We start from the raw sequence: 17,332 nt of genomic DNA on the forward strand, positions 1-17,332 counted from the left end.
CATATATATTTGCAGAGGAGACAAAGTCGCCCTCTTAAGGATAGGTAGGAGAGATTCGTTTTGTTTTGTTTTGTTTGATTAACCATTGGATTCTAGCAGTTTGGTGACTGTACCCTGTGTTGTCAGGGATCCTTGTAGACTTGTAGCTTTCTTGAAGTTAGTGGCAGCTGTTGGTTTGTCTAGCTAAGTGGTGACAGAGACATAACTCCAGTTTCTGGCTGCTATGTATATTAATACCTGTAACACTTATTTTTCTAGAAAACAATTTTTTCTCTACTCACGCTTGTAATAATGTTTGTCTTTTCTTTGGAAAAGTCTGTTCCAGTTGCAGACTTTCATCTGAAATATTGTGTTGCTGTAGCCTTTTAGAAATCTAACACTACACACACTCTTTTGATCTAATGTGCTACATTGCTCCCAGAGTGATCTTTCTAAGACAGATCCTAAAAATCTTGTAATGCCCCTCGTTATTTACAGATTATAACCTAAACTTAAGGGAGCATTTAAGGCCCTTATTATTGGACATAGTCCACTCTAGCCAAATTGACCTCAGCCAGCATACCACACTTGTGCTTTTTTTGTTCTGTGGCTTAATCTCTTGACCTTGCCTGGAATGCTGTGCTCCCCTCTTCTCATCCTAGCGAGATGAATTCCTTTAAGACCCCTTCTCCTGAGTCCGATCTCTACCTTTCTTCCTCCCATTGCAGAGTTCATTGACCACACCAGATAGATTGTGCATTTCTCAAACATACAGACTGTGTTGTTTGTCTTTGTAGTTGCCATTTATTCAACAGGTTTTTGCTTTTGTTTTTTTGAGTGTTTCTGTGTGCCAGCCTATTAAATGCTGGGGAAACAATAGTGAACAAGACACATAAGGACCCTCTTATAAGCTCTTACAGTCTAGTGGACAAGATGGAGAGCAAGCAAGTGCATAATTATAAGAGCTGCTGTGTGCTATGAAGGAAATGAATCAGTGACTCTGTTAAGGAGCCGATTCAGACTGGAAGGAGCTGCCATATATGATAGACAGCATAGAACAGTCCTGGCAGAAGGAACGGTGTTTTCAGGAGCTGACTGGAGGATAGCAGAGCCTGTTGGAAAAGCTAGAAGACTGGTGTTGCAGGAGGTAGGGAGTGACTCACAGGCAGAGAGGCTGAGCAGAGACTGGTGAGATCATGAAGGACCTTGTAAAACAAGGTGAGGAGTTCAAATTTATTATAAATGTTTTAGGTCGTAATCAAAGTTTTAAACAAAAGTGACATGATCCCTCTATAAATGTTTGTAGAGGTCAATTGAGTTGAATACTGTATTAGTCAGGGTTCTTGAAGGAAGCAGAACCAGTATGTGTGTGTGTGGCTTATTTTAAGGTATTTGCCTATGAATTGTAGAGGCTCTTTCCTATAGGCTGCCATGTGGAAGGTGGAGACCCAAGAAAGCTGGTGGTAGAGTTTGAAGGGAGCTGGAGAAGTGATTCCAGTCTGGGTCTAAAAGCCTGAGAACCAGGAGTGCCAAAGGTGGGATAAGATCAGTGTCCCAAATTAGTGGTCAGGCAGAGAGCAAATTCAACCTTTCTTTGCCTCTGTTCTATTTAGGCCCTCGATGGATCGGATGATGCCCACCTGTATTGGGGAGGGCTGTTTGGCTAACTTAGTCTACCAGTTCGAAGGCTCATCTTTTCTGGCATCATCTTACAGACACATCAGGAAATAGTGTTTAACCAGCTATCTGGGCATCCCTTAGCCCAAACAAGTTGACACAAATGCCTTCAATTTTATCCATAGAAGTTTCTGTGACTTCTTTTCTGTAGTATGTAGCCCAGATTTTTCAAGTGTCCCGCCCATTTGGGTTGGATTGATTAGTCTATTGGGATCATTGTGTAATGTAAACTGCACAGTTTGAGTCTCACTGTGTATCAGAATTATATGTGGCACTTTAAAAATATACATATCTTGCCTGAGGTACAGACTTCACCCCATGCTGACTGAGTCAGAAGCTCTAGGACAGTAGTTTTCATCCTTGATGTGCATCAAAAATCACCTCTGGTGCACATTCCAGAGATCTTTTTATGTTGTTTAACTCTTGGGATATTGAGGGAGAAGGACCTAAAAAAGAGATAGGGGGCTCTTGAATTCACAATTGGAGGGATTCCTAGTTTTGCAAATGTTAGTTTGGGCGTCTCCCGAGAGTGACTGAAAAGGATGAGAATGATGTTTGTGTAAAATCTGAAAAATGAACAAAGCCTACTCTGTTTAGCATCAGTTGTTTTTTAACATGCCCCACTCATGGCCTTGACAAATCCTTTGTGATTTAAGATTCCCTTAATTGATTAGTTATTGCCCAAGTAAAATCTTTTAACACCTACCTACTTTCTCTAACTTGTAATTTCCCTTCTGAAAGGATAGAAATCCATTTTTTTTAATCTTAAGTTCATTCTTTTTTGAATTAATTACATAGGGAAGGATTTACAGGAATCAAGCACTATTGTGTTAGAAATCTCTATATAATAAGAAAATTGTTTCTAATATTTCATATTTTTAAGCGGTTGACACTAAGTTGAATAGCTGTGGATATTGAATCAGAACTGTTGTGAATCTAACATCTTTTATAAGTGGGTTTTCCAATAATTCCTCTAATGGAAAAGTGTTTTTGGCTACATATTCCTGTTAAGAAAAAAAATTAGAACAAACAGAAGCCCTGTGTATTTAATATCAAATGTCTCACAGATCTTAAAAAGAAAAAACACTGTTCACATCTGAGTAACATTTCTATTTGTAGAAATGATTACTGCCCTAATAATGAGTATCAGAAACTCTTTGATTTAAAATAACTCCAATGGTTTATATGTTTCATAGACTTGTGTGAAAGTTAAAATTGTAGACATTTTGCAGTGTGTTTGTGAACTCAAATAGTTAAGATTTCACCACTCACTCACAAGGTAATTATACTAGCTAACACGTTAAACAGGTTTTAGAAAATACTGTTTTGCAGTTATAAGGGTAGATAGTGGAAGAAAAGCAAAAGGAACAAAACAGAACATTTACTCTTTTCATCTTCATTTCTAAATTGCTTTCTTGTTTTCTTTTACACTAACCCTGAATCTGGTTACTGCCAGCTGTTGCTATGTCAGTCGAAGACTCAGCCAGCTCTCAAGTCATGATCCGCTGTGGAGAAGACATTGCAAAAAATACTGGCTGATATCCGAGTGAGTATTTGGGGAACATGTAATTCTTGAAATTGGACTCTTGGCTTTCATTAGTGCTAGTCTATCCTGATTCTCCTCTCTAAGCCTTGTCTCTTTAACACCTTTGATGGCTCTTCTTGTGCCTGCCAGGAAAAGCAGGTGTTCTCCAAGCTTCTGTCCTTGGCTGACTGCTCTTCTCCCTCTGTGAAGTCTTTTGCAGGCACTGCTGCAGTTTGTAGAGATGACTTGTATACTTCCAGCTCCCAAACCTGAGTGTCCACCCCAGACATTGCCATTGAACCCCAGATTTGTTTGCATAACTGTCTGCTGGACCTTTCCACTGGATGACCCACAGGGTTCACTGAATTCAGTAAATTAATTTGATAGAATAAAAGTGTAGATGACAGAAGGTGGGAGTTGGAAAAGGTGGGAAAAAAGGGTAGGATTGCTAATATCTTTTTCTTAGGTTGAGGGGAGTCAGGTGGTAACTGAAGTTGGTGAAGCAAGAAACAGAGGTTTAAAAATATTATTCAAAGCTAAGCTATTGACTGGAACTAAAAATAACAGAGCCTCTAAACATTGGGAGGAGAAAGAATGAGGAAGAAGGAGTTTTAAGTATTGCTTCATCCTGACCTTTTATTGATCCTTTGGGGTATCAGTAGATAGATATAAAATTGATAAATCAAGAACTAGAGGAATAGGGACTTCCCTGGTGATCCAGTGGTTAAGAATCTGCCAGCCAACGCAGGGGACATGGGTTCAATCCCTGGTCCAAGAAGATCCCACATGCTGTGGAGCAACTAAGCCCAAGTGCCACAGCTGCTGAGCCTGCGTGCTGCAACTCCTGAGGCCACTCGCCGCAACTGCTGAAGCCCATGCGCTCGAGAGCCTGTGCTCTGCAACCAGAGAAGGCACTGCAATGCGAAGCCATCACACCACAGCCAGAGAGTAGCCCCCGCTCACCTCCACTATGGAAAGCCCAGACGCGGCAGCAAAGACTCGGTGCAGCCAAAAATTTAAAAAATTAGAAAACAGCTAGAGGAATAAGCATTTAGAATTAGAGAGATACCTTCCAGAAGTAAGTAAAGTTTCCCTTGAGGAGTTGACTTAGGAGACTGCCTCGCTTTTCATTATAAGTTCTTTGGTACTTCTTGGTTTTAATAATATGTGCATTACTTAGATGAATAAAAGGTTACTTCCTTCCTACCACTCCCCTCACCCCAAAAAACACACACATATGTACATACAACACCCTAAATTGTTCTTCTCCCCATCCCTAAACCTGCTCCTCCTGCATTCCTGCCGTCATAGCAGTACCATCCATCCTGGCATCCAAGCCAGAGAGAGGAATCATCCTACATCTCTTCTCTCCTTCCCTCCCTCCATTCATTTAGTGACCAAGCCTTTCTGATTGTAGCCCCTGTATGTTTCTTAAGTCTTTCTTCTCATTCCATTTAGTCACCACAGCTTTAGTTCCGTTCATCATCCCTTACCAAGGCTGCTGCAGAACCTTTCCAGCCGGTCTCTGAACCTCTAGTATACACCCCTCCCAAACCACAGCCGCAGGTCCGCTCTTCTCACTGCCCCATTTCAGCTCTTCAGTGGCTCTCTATTCACTGCAGGATAAGGTCCAAGCTGCTAGTATGTTACCCTAAAGCTTCTTCTGGCTGCGTTATCCTCTCCTACTTCTGACTCTTAAATTTATATTTCACTTTTTCTCCCTGATTAGACTACATTCTTTGAAGGCAAAAAATGTGCCCTATTTCCAGTGTCCTCAGTGGCTAAATAGACAGTAAATGTCTGTGGAATTGTACCAAACAGAAATGTTGAATTTTGATTCCTTTGCTGTGCTATATTGATTCTCTGGTTAATCCAATGTAGATAAATTAGATTAATATAGCCTATCATTAGTTTCTAAATGTTCTCTAAAATAGAAAAGCTTAAATATATATTTTAAAATTTTACAATTGGTATGTTTTTAGGAGTAAGTTGAAATTCATATCCCATATGTTATTCATATTATATCTTATTAAGGATTAGAAAACTTACAAAAATAATAAATAGAAAGTAAAAAAATAAGTGACTCATAATCCCACTATTCCAGGAATAACTTTTTAAACTTTTTGATGTATGTGTCACTGTTTATTATCTAGTCTTCATTTGTAGCTAAAATAAATGAAAAGGAAGACAAAAGTAGCCACAGATTCCCAATAAAGTATGTTGGTAAGTGTCTAAAATATATGCTAATTTCATTGTAAAAGATTTTTAATTTTATTTTTTAAATCTATTTAGGGAAGAGAAAACACAGAAGAACCAGTGTTGGAAATCCCTCTTCATTGATACTTACTCTGATGTAGGAAGATACATTGACCATTACGCTGCTATTAAAAAGGCCTGGGATGATCTCAAGAAATACTTGGAACCCAGATGTCCTCGGATGGTTTTATCTCTGAAAGGTATTGGGAATGCAGGGCCTCCCTTCTTCATTTTAGTTACTCTAGTATAAATAGGTTAAATAACTTTGAGTTTCTATCTCCTTTGCTGATCTGTGCTAATCCAACATTATCTGTAATTCATCATTCACATTTGGTCAAGGAAATCGGAAGCCCGATTTGCTAAGAGGACTCTGGTTCTAGTCCTTGCCCTATTTTTGCCTACCTCAGCACCCACATGATTCTTTCTTAGAAGGGAAGGCTGAACTCATTTGATTTTTATGTTTGTTTTACATGAAGAAACTAGTAATGCTAAAATTGCTTGAGGATACCTATTGTAATTTCTTTGAAAAGACTTTTATTTTTAATTGAAGAGTTGCCTGCTTTATCAACCCTCTTCCCTGTTTTCAGTACAAGTAAGTGTTTATTTGACAGCCTGATATTACAAAAGACCAAATATTGACAGACTGGGTTTTGAAGCATCTGAAGAGCAGCGTATTAGAATGGGGAAAACTTTCATCCCTACTTTGACATTTACAGAATAATGAAACTGAGATTTGAAGTGAGGTTTATTTGACCCCAGAATCTGTGCTGTGTCTACCATACTGTTGTCCAATTTTGGCAAGAAATATTAACAAGCCATTTCCCATTACTTTGATTTTTAAATTTATGCCCAAGAAATACATAAATGGATTGGAGGTGCTACTTATCTGCTTTAGCCTCCAAGTTTTTTCAGGTTGTTCCACTAAAAGAAATTTTATATGTGTTTTGGTTTTGCTAAGCTGAAGATGGAATTAGTCCTTCTCAAATGTATTCCTTTTGAACTGAGGTCTCTTTTGAAAAAGCATTGCTTTTACGTTTCATATTTCTGCTGTACTTTTCCATGCAAATATGAATTTCATACAATCATGATTGCATGACCAGTTACTTAAAACTGAATTGCAAGGAAGTAGAAGAAAGAATAATTTGATAGCGACAGTAGAGCTTTGAAGGAGAGTACCCTTGATTAATATTTTTATTAGTTTCTTTTCTTGAAAGAAAAGAAAAATATCATCTGCTTCGTATGTGGGGTTGAAAAATTTCAAGAGGAAAATAATTCCGAAAATAGGTAATTTGGTGGTGATATGTAAAATATGTAAGGGTTAGTGGACTTCCTGGGTGGCGCTAGTGGTAAAGAACTTGCCTGCTAATGCAGGAAATGTAAGAGATGCAGGTTTGATCCCTGGGTTGAGAAGATCCCCTGGAGGAGGAAATAGCAACCCACTCCAGTGTTCTTGCCTAGAGAATCCCATGGACAGAGGAGCTTGGCAGGCTACAGTCCATAGGGTCTCAAAGAGTCCTATGTGACTGAAGTGATTTAGCATGAAGCAAGCATGCAGTAGCTAGTATTTGTTAAACACAAAGCTAGGCGCTAAGCTAAGTACTGTATATTATTCCATTTAAATTGCCAAAATCCTGTGAGGTAGGCAATTACTATTCTCATTTTATAGGTGAGTTACCTGAGGCAAAAAAATCTTAAGTAAGTTGTTTGCCATCACAAAGTCAAGGCTGAGCCGGGATTTGAATACAGGACTGATGCCAGGGCTGCAGTCTTCACAGCTGTTGAAGGAAGAGAAGGACCTATTCTGTTTAGGTTGTCTTAGCATTCTTAGAGACTAGTCTAATATTAGGGTATTTGGACTATGAGAATATATTTGTTGTTCTCCTTTGAGGCACGGAGCTACCAGGAAAGGAAGAAACTAAGGGTACATAGCAGCCTCTTCCTTTTTTCTTTCATAGTTTTTTAGGGGGGCACTCAGTTGGTATTCCCAGGCTCCCTGCTCACAGTTGTGTTCTTAGTAGTTGAAGGTGAGGTTGTCAGAGAATTCCTTAACAGCCCCTGTTTTACTCCCAGGTGCCAGTTCTCTGGGGTCTTTGCTATGAATTGGAATAGAACAAATGCTCTGAAATCTAGAAAATTGGGGGTTCTATTCATGTAGACCTTTGAGTTTTAGGACTGAGTCAGGAACTTAGCTATTCATCTCAGGGGCCATAGTCCCTGACTCAATTTCAAAGGTAGGGAGATTACAGATAGGAAACTTGGAAAGCAGATAGGCATTGGGCTTGGGAAAATTTTTATTAAGTATCTTGGAATTATAGTATCCTGGCATGTTGTTGTTCAGTCACTCAGTCATGTCTGACTCGTTGTGACCCCATGACTGCAGCATGCCAGGCTTCCCTGTCCTTCACCATCTCCCGGAGTTTGCTCAAACTCATGTCCATTGAGTCAATAATGCCATCCAACCATCTCGTCCTCTGTCGTCCCCTTCTCCTCCTGCCTTCAATCTTTCCCAGCATCAGGGTCTTTTCCAGTGAGTCGGCTCTTCGCATCAGGAGGCCAAAGTACTGGAGTATCAGCTTCAGCATCAGACTTTCCAATGAATATTCAGGATTGATTCCTTTTAGGGTTGACTGGTTGGATCTCCTTGCAGTCCACGGGTCTCTCGAGTCTTCTCCAGCACCACAGTTGGAAGCATCATTTCTTCCCCACTCAGCCATTTTTATTGTCCAGCTCTCACATCCATACATGACTACTGGAAAAACCATAGCTTTGACTAGATGGACCTTTGTAGGCAAAGTTATATCTCTACTTTTTAATATGCTGCCCAGGTTTGTCATAGCTTTTCTTCCAAGGAGCAAGTGTCTTTTAATTTCATGGCTGCAGTCACCATCCACAGTGATTTTGGAGCCCTATAAAATAAAGTCTGTCACTGGTTCCATTGTTTCCCCATCTGTTTGCCATGAAGTGATAACCAGATGCCGTGGTCTTTTGTTTTTTGAATGTTGAGTTTTAAACCAGCTTTCTCACTCTCCTCTTTCACCTTCATCAAGAGGCTCTTCAGTTCCTCTTTTTCTGCCATAAGGGTAGCGTCATCTGCATATCTGAGTTTATTGATATTTCTCCCAGCAATCTTGATTCCAGCTTGTGCTTCATCCAGCCTGCATTTCACATGATGTACTCTGCATATAAGTTAAATAAGCAGGGTGACAATATACAGCCTTGACGTACTGCTTTCCCAATTTGGAACCAGTCTGTTCTTCCATGTCCAGTTCTAACTGTTGCTTCTTGACTTGCACACAGGTTTTGCAGGAGGCAGGTAAGGTGGTCTGGTATTCCCATCTCTTGAAGAATTTTCCATAGTTTGTTGTGATCCATGCAGTCAAAGGCTTTAGCGTAGTCAGTGAAGTAGAAGTAAAATGTTTTTCTGGATTTCTCTTTGCTTTTTCAATGATCAAAAGATGTTGGCAATTTGATCTCTGGATCCTCTGCTTTTTCTAAATCCAACTTGTACATCTGGAAGTTCCCGGTTGCCATCTGTCTAATGGTATTTATCATATGTCTTTGAAGTTCATATTAACCTTAAATGTTGACTTAACATATTTTGAGTCCAGGGACTTCTTAGAGATCATTTTGACCAAGGATTAGCAGGCTTTTTCTTTAAATGACCAGCTAGTAAATACTTTAGGCTTTGATAGGTAGATGGCCTTTGTGACAGCTGTTCAGGTCTGCTGTTGTGGGAAAGCAGCCATAGACAATTCAACAACAAATGGGTGTGGCAGTGTTCTAAGAAAACTTTATTTAGGGAAGGAGGCGGCATTTGGCCTGCAGGCTGTAGTTTGTGGATCTCTGATTTATAACAGCCCTTTTCTTTTTGTAGGTAAAGGAACAGTCTCAGAGAGTTGAGGTGACTTACGCAGGGTCCTATAGCTGGTGAGGAACAGAGATAAACTCTAGAACTCTAGGCCTCTTGACTCCTAGTAATTTTTTCACCGCTTCCTCATGCAAATAGGCTGGGGGCCAGGAAAGCACTTTATTAAATACTTGCAAGTTACTTAATCCTCTCTCTAATTCTCTGTAGGTGGTTGTCATCTTCTATTTTGCAGAGGAGGAAACTGGATTAAAGAGGTGAAATAACTTGCCAGAGATCACAGTCAGTCTAGTCATACCATGGTATCCACAAGGGATTGGTTCCAGAGTTCACTGAGGATATCGAAATCCAAAGATGCTCAAAGTCCCATAGTTGACCCTTTGTATCCTTGTGTTCCACAACCGTGGATACAGAGGGCCAGCCATAATTGGTAGAGCTGAGATTTGACCCTGGTCTGTCTGGCTCCCAAATTCTGTCAGAGTAGGATGCCTCTCTAAAACATATTTCCTTATATTTGTCTTTCACCATGTTTCCTTGTCATTTTATTTTTTTCTGTCTTGCTATTTCTTTGCAAGAAATGCTTGGTTTCTTAATGTTACATGTTAAATGTCCAACATGTAGCGCTAACCATATAAATTTTAGTAATTTTTTTCTCATTCAACTTCTGGTTCAGATAGCTATTCAGCTTGTTTACTTTCATACTGAACTTTAAAAAAAATAAACTTTTTTGTAGTAATTTACATTACAAGACAGTTGCAAAGATAGCACAAAGAGTTCCTGTGAACCCGTCAGCCAGCTTCAGTTTCCCCTAACATACCATCCCGTGGGACATTTGTCAAACTAAAGTCTTCACTGGCACATTACTGCTCACCAAACTCTGGACTTTATTTGGAATTCCTCAGATTTTCCATCAGTGGGATCCTTTTTCAGTTGCCTTTCAGATTCTTTTTCATTTAGTTGCCATGTGTCTCCTCACTGTCCTCTGGCCTGTGGAAATTTCCCAGCCTTCCCTTATCTTTCACAGCTTTGACTTTGAAGCAGTACTGGTCAGGTATTTTACAGACTGACTTTGTCTAAAGTATTACTCATGATTAGACTGGACTAAGGGGTTTTCAGGTTACTACTGAGGTGAACTGTTTCTTTTATCACTTGCTGGAGGTGTGTGATATCCACAGGCTATCACTAGTGATGTTAACCAACCTAGAGAAATGTGCACAGATCATAAGTATACAACTCAGTAAACTGTTGCAATGTGAACTTGCCCATTGTAACACCCTTCAGGTCATAAAGTAGAATAATTACCTAGAACCCTCTCTTTTTCTCAGGGGTAACCACTATCCTGATTGCTAATGCCACTGAGTAGTTTTCTGTCTTTTTGAACTTTATATAATTTGCATGATTAACTGCGTCTTTTGTGTAAAGTATTTGTTTCATTTGTGAGATTCAGTTGTGTGTAACAGTATTTTGTTCATTTTTGTTATGGTATAAACATTCCATTATATGATTAGACCACAGTTTATATATGTATTCTACTGTTGCTGGATAGTTTATTTCTAGTCTTTGACTATTATAAATAATATTGTAAATCATTTTTAAAGCGAATTTTATTAGGGCATAGTTGATTTAAAATGTTGTGTTAGCTTCTGCTGTATGGCAAAGGGAGTCAGTTATCCACATACATATATCCACTGTTTTTTAGATTCTTTTCCCTTGTACGTCATTACAAGTGTTAAGTGGAGTTCCCCGTTCATTACAGTAGGTCCTTATTAGTTATCTATTTTATGTATAGTAGTCTGTATATGTCAATCTCAGTCTCCCAATTTATCCCTGCCCCCCAATCCTAAGTTTGTTTTCTACGTCTGTGACTCTATTTCTGTTTGTAAATCATTTTTGATGTACTTATGAGCATATTTCTATCGGGCAAATATCTAGGATTGCATTTGTTGGGTGGTATAGTATGCTTCCGTTAAACTTTAAAAAATACTGTTAATTTTCCAAAACGGTTTTACCACTTTACATTCCGACTAGCACTTTAATGTTGTCACTGTTTTTATTTTAGCCTTTCTAATGTGTGTATGGTGATTTTAATTTGCATATCCTTGCGGAGGTAGAATGACAGTTTTATTTCTAGCTTTCCAATTCCTATATGTCATTTCTTTATTCTTCTTGCTTTATTGAACTGGCTGGGGCCTTCAATACAGTATTGGGTAGAAATGATAATAGTGAGTATCCTTATCTTTCCAACTGCAGAGGGAGAGCTTTCAACAAGATGATGTTTGCTATAGGTTTTTAGTAGATACTCTTTAGCATATTGAAGGAAGTCCCTTAAGATCCTAGTTTGGGGAAAGGGTTTTTTGTTTTTGTGTTTTAAATGAATAATTGAATTTTATCAAATCCCTTTCTACTTCATTCTGTTAATGCTCTGAATTACATTGATTGATTTTCTGAATGTTAAACCAGTTTTGCATTCGTGGAGTTAACTTACTTTGGTTAGAATGTATTATCTTTTCTTTTTTATATATTGTTGGATTTGATTTGCTAGTATTTGGGGTTTTTACATCTATGCTCATGAGAGTTTGGCCTGTAATTTTCCTTTCTTGCAATGTTCTTGTCAGGTTTTGGTATCAAGATGATGCTGGCCTTGTAAAACGAATCGGGAAGTGTTGCCTCTTTTTCTGTTCCCTGGAAGAGTTTATGTAAGCTTGGTCTTATTTCTTGTTTAAATGATTAGTAGAATATTACCAGTGAAGCTATTCAATCTTGGAGTTTTCATTGTGGGAAGGTTTTAAATTAAATTTCAATTTCTTTATCAGATTTAGGACTACTCAGATTTTCTACTTAGTCTTATGTCAGTTTTGGTAAGTTGTGTTTTTCTAGGAAATTGTGTACTTCGTGTACATTTTCCAATTTATTGCTATAAAATTTTTCATAATATCCTCTTATCTTTGTAATGCTCGTTGGATCAGTAGTGATTTCACCTTTCCATTTCTGATATTATTTGATATTATTATTTCTGTTATTCTTGATCAGTTTTGTTAGGAAGGGGCTTATCAATTTTATTAATGTTTTCAAAGAACTGACTTTTGTCTTTGTCAATCCTCTGTATATTAATATCTTATTTCTTATTTCATTAATTTCGCTGACTTCTCTTTGAGTTTACCTTATTGTCACTTTTTCCTGACTTGAGATGATTACTTAGATTATAGAGTTTTCAGCCTTTCTAATTTTCTTCAAATCTGTTTAGGTGTATAAATTTCCCTTTAAACATAGCTTTAAGTTCATCCCACAAGTTTGAATATGTTGTGTTTTCATTAACATGCAGTTCAAAATATTTTGTGATTTCTTCTTTGACCCATGGATTGTATAGAAATGTATTCCTTGATTTCCAAACATTGGGGGCTTTTTTAGTAATCTTTTTAATGTAATTTATATTTTAATTCCACTGTGATCAGAGAATATACTCTATATGAGTTCAGTCATTTGAAATTTCTTGTGATTTGTTGTGTGTCCAGCATATAATTTATCTTGGGAAATACTCGATGTATACTTGAATATGTATCTCTCCTATATATTTATTGCTATTGTTGCCAATTAGTACTATATATATATATATAATTAGACAAAAACTGTTAATCTTATTCAATCATCTATACTCTTATGAAGTTTTTGGTTTCCTTATTCTGTTAGTTACTGAGAGAGATATGTTAAAATTCCTTACTGTGGTAGGCAGAGTTCTGAGAAAGTTTCCAAGATTCCCATCTTTGTGGTACATGCCTGATACAATGATTGCCTTGCCTTAAATATGAGTGGTACTATAGATATAATTGATTTTAGTCCTGGGATTAGGTCATATTATACGACAAAAGGTAAAGGTGTTATACAAATGTAATGAAAGTCAAAAATTAGTTGTTTTTGAATTAATTATTAATCAAAAGGGAAATTATCCTGAGCAAGCCTGACCCAGAGGGAACTTAAAAGGAACTGGGCCCTTCCAGAAGTCAGAGAGATTCAGAGCATGAGTATCTCTCCTACTGGCCATGAGCAAGCAAATTGGCATGTTGTGGAGAGGGCTAGCTGATAGGGAATGGCAGATGGCTTCTCAGAGCAGAGAACTTCAATCCTGCAACTGCAAAGAGTTCTGCCAAAAACCAGAGTCTGGAAGAGAACCCCAAGCAAAGGATGCATAAAATGAGCTAGCAGCCCCAGTTAACACCATGATTTCAGCCTTGTGAGACCTGAGCGGAAGATCCAATTGAGTCATGCCCAGAATTCTGACCTGCAGAAACTGAAATAGTAAATGAGTGTTGCTTGACACTTCTAATATTGTGGCAGTAGAAAACTAATAAACCCATTATAATTATAGATAATCTTTTTTCCATTTTAATTCTGTCATTTAAAAAATATATTTTGAAGCTGTGTTATTAGATGTACAAAACTAAAGTTATAATGCCTGTGTAGTGAATTTAACCTTTTTGCCTTTACAGAAAGTCCTCCATTACCTCAAATAATGCTATTTGCCTTCAAGTCTATTTTGTATGATTTTAGTAGAGCTATTTTAGTTTTCTGTGTTTACATCTTTAAGATGTACCTCTTGTATATGATGGTGTTTTGTTTTTCATCTGGTCTGTCAGTCTGATTTTTAATTAGATTATTTAGTCTGTTTATATTTAACATAATCACTAATACATTTGATTGTAAATATACTATGTTGCTGGGAAGCCCAGGTGGTTCGGTGGTGAAGAATCCGCTGCCAATGCAGGAGACGCAGTTTGATCCCTTGGTCGGGAAGGTCCCCTGGAGGAGGGCATGGCAACCCACTCCAGTACTCTTGCCTGGAGAATCCCGTGGACAGAGGAGCCTGGTGGGCTACAGTCCTTGGGGTCGCAAAGAGTTGGACTTGACTGAGTGACTGAGCAGGCATGTGTGCATACCTTGTTTCTACTTTTTAATGGTGCCACCTAAGTAGGTTTTCCTTTTTTTTGCATTCTTCTTAATTATCTTTTATTCCATACCTCCTTTCCTTTCTTCTTTTAGTGATTAGTCTAGAAATTAAAATATGTATATATGACATGATTGATGCCTATTGTAAAATTAGTACTTTTACCACTTCCTAAACAATGAAAGATCCTTAAAATACTTTAATTTCAATTACCTCCCTCTTATCTTTTGTATTATAGTTTTATGGTTTTAGTTTAACATATTTTATATCTTTGAAAACATTATTACTATTTTATATGTTCAATATTATTTTAGATTTACCTCCATATTTACCTCTTCTAGTTGCCCTTTATTTCTTCCTGTATCTTCATGCTTCCATCTGGGGTAATTTTTCTTCTGCCTGAAGAATTCCTGTTAGTATTTTTTTTTTTTTTTAATGAGGAACTGCAACTGCTGAATATTTTCAGATTTTTTTGGGGAGGGTTGAAAAATGTGTTTATTTCATCTTCACTTTTGAAGTATAAATTGACTGAATATAGAATTCAGTTGTTGTTGTTGTTTTTTCCAGCACTTGAAGATACTATTTTAGCTTCTGTTGTTCTGTAGATAATTTAGCTGTCAGTCTTAACTATCATTCCTCTGAAAGTGACTGTGGCTTTTCCCTCTTCTCTGGTTGCTTTTAAGATTTCTCTTTGTCTTTGATTTTCAGCAGTTTTCCAGTAATGTGTCTAGGTAATGATTTTCTTTGTAATTACAGTGCTGCTTGAATTGTTTTCATCAATTTTGGAAGATTCTCAACCCGGTGATAATGCTGAAAGCTTTGCTCAGTTTCCCAGCTTTGTGTTTGCTTTCAGAATTGGTAGTTGCCTCAAAGACAAGGTAGCTCCAATGGCCTGGCCAAACTCTCAAGTTTCCCTGTTCTGGACCAGCCTCCCCCAGCCCAGACCCTGCTGGTTCTCACTGCCTTTGAGGTTCTCCAAAAACCTTGAAACTGATATTCTGTTCATTTTTTCTACTTCTAAGCAGAAGGTTTGGCCCATCAGCCTGGTGGGCCATTGCTGGGAGTGACTCTCTTCTCTTGGTATTAGTAATGATACTTTTTGAAGCTAGTTTATGTGGCAGGCTTACAAAGATGAAAATCAAATGCTAGGTTATGTCCTCCTAGAATGAGCCTACACCTAAGTCCTATATTCCTCATTGAGAAGCTTGGTGAAGACTCTTGAACAACATCTGTTACAGAGGACTTCTGGAGAGTTTTTTTAAATAGAGAAGTTTATTAGATTAAGAAAAATGAGTTATGCTCTTAAGTTTGCAGTGTAATGTGAAAGATTATTGTGGATTTCACTGGTGCCTGCCATTCCATATTTTACTTAATGCCAGTGCTTTCCCCCTGGAGAGGAAACTGGGGGATTTGCTTGCTCAAGTGCTTCAAATGTCAGAGCCAATCTAAAATGATGTAATGGTTCTCTGTATATTCATTTCATTTCCCTATGTTTCAGCAAGTACCTTTTAGGCAGAATTCAGTTGGTCTCAAATTGTTTCATTGACTAGCAGGTACATTGGAATTCCTTCTTAGATTTAAGTCTGTCATTGTTTCATAATTTGCTCTTTTGTGTCTCTGCAGAGGGTGCTCGAGAGGAAGACCTAGATGCTGTGGAAGCTCAGATCGGCTGCAAGCTTCCTGATGATTATCGGTGTTCTTATCGTATCCACAATGGGCAGAAGTTAGTGGTTCCTGGGTAAGATGTTCACTGTTTGGGTTATTTTTTATTATACAAAGTATTTTCTAGAATGTAAACAAATTGTATTTGTAGTTATTCTTAACAGATTAAAGGAGTATGAGAATTTTCTCTTGTTTCTTGTAACAATCCATAAGACAAAATATAAAGCTTGAATTTGATTTTGCCAAAATAGATTATGTCTCAAAATCATCATTTCTATCAGTACATCTTTATAGTTTAAATGAAGTCTGGTTGGAGGTGGGGCTATGGGACATGAGATAGGGGAGTGTGTGTGTGTGTGTATAATTTAACTAGAACTGTTATGAATCCTTGAAATGTTTACCCTGTTACAGGCCAGGTAAATTGTTTGGGAGAACTTGTGTAAATTCTGTGTATCATACATCTAAAAAGTAATTTGCTCAGAGCTACATATACTTAACCAAAGAAAATACAGTTTTGTCCTATTCAAGCATAGCCTATCATTGAATAGCATGTTTTGAACTTACTTCCAAAAGATATGAAGTATTCAGTGTGGACCCTTTCGGTAAAAGCAGAACGTACAGTAACTGTCATATTCACTCCTGGTTTTAAAAGGTTTATTCTTTCAATGATTCTACTCCTTTTGTTCCCTTTTGAAGTTAAGCTAATTCAGAGACTTTGCATTTGTGACATGCTAATAGGAATTTAGGGAGAATTTTGCATTGTTCTTCTTAGAATTTGGTATCTCTGTGTGAAAAATCCTATGAGGCTCTGTTACCATTTTAGATCGGAGTTGAGTGAGTACAGGGAATCTAGAAGAAGGTGATCGATCATACTGAGGTTACTGAGGTTCAGATGTCAAATACTGGGCAATTAGAACTAGATAAGCCTAAGTCACTGATTTTTTTTTTTTCTACTCTTGTTTTCCTGTCGCACTGCAACTTGACAAAAAGGAAAAATTGTCATATTTCAAGAACAAACAGGAGAGAACTTGACTAAAGGGGTTGCTCAGACTTGACATGACAAACAGGTCATGAGTTCAACACAGGGATTTTTATCCATCCACAGCTCAGTGAGACTTAGGATGAGACTCTTGCAAAGACTGAAACCTGTGTTATTCTCGTTTGTCTACCATGAGATGAGTTTAGACACCAGACATCCCAAGTTTTTGAAAATTTGAACAAGGTGTAAGCTGATCTCCATTTATTCTGCCTGGTAGGATAGAGTAAGCTAAAGGTTGTATCAAGATAGAAGTATCAGAGAGAATATACTCCTTTAAACATAAAATTAGTCATATATACATATACAGCAAAACGCTGGCAAATTATGGCAAGATAGGTTTTTGAAAGCAATAAAACTGTTTTTCTTTTTAAAAGGTTGACATTTAGACAT

At 37.7% G+C, this 17,332-nt stretch overlaps 1 protein-coding gene across 1 annotated transcript in view; it reads left to right on the plus strand.

Moving 5' to 3' along the window:
• The window catches only part of FBXO3 (F-box protein 3), a 33,134-nt gene that overhangs the window by 992 nt on the left and 14,810 nt on the right, over positions 1-17,332 (plus strand). Inside the window, exons 2-4 of the mRNA XM_020911635.2 lie at positions 3,113-3,202; positions 5,474-5,637; positions 15,865-15,979. Coding sequence (XP_020767294.1) covers positions 3,113-3,202; positions 5,474-5,637; positions 15,865-15,979 — 369 coding nt within the window. The remainder of the gene's footprint in view (positions 1-3,112; positions 3,203-5,473; positions 5,638-15,864; positions 15,980-17,332) is intronic.

The sequence above is a fragment of the Odocoileus virginianus genome, chromosome 10, assembly GCF_023699985.2.
Source record: "Odocoileus virginianus isolate 20LAN1187 ecotype Illinois chromosome 10, Ovbor_1.2, whole genome shotgun sequence".
Taxonomy (NCBI): domain Eukaryota; kingdom Metazoa; phylum Chordata; class Mammalia; order Artiodactyla; family Cervidae; genus Odocoileus; species Odocoileus virginianus.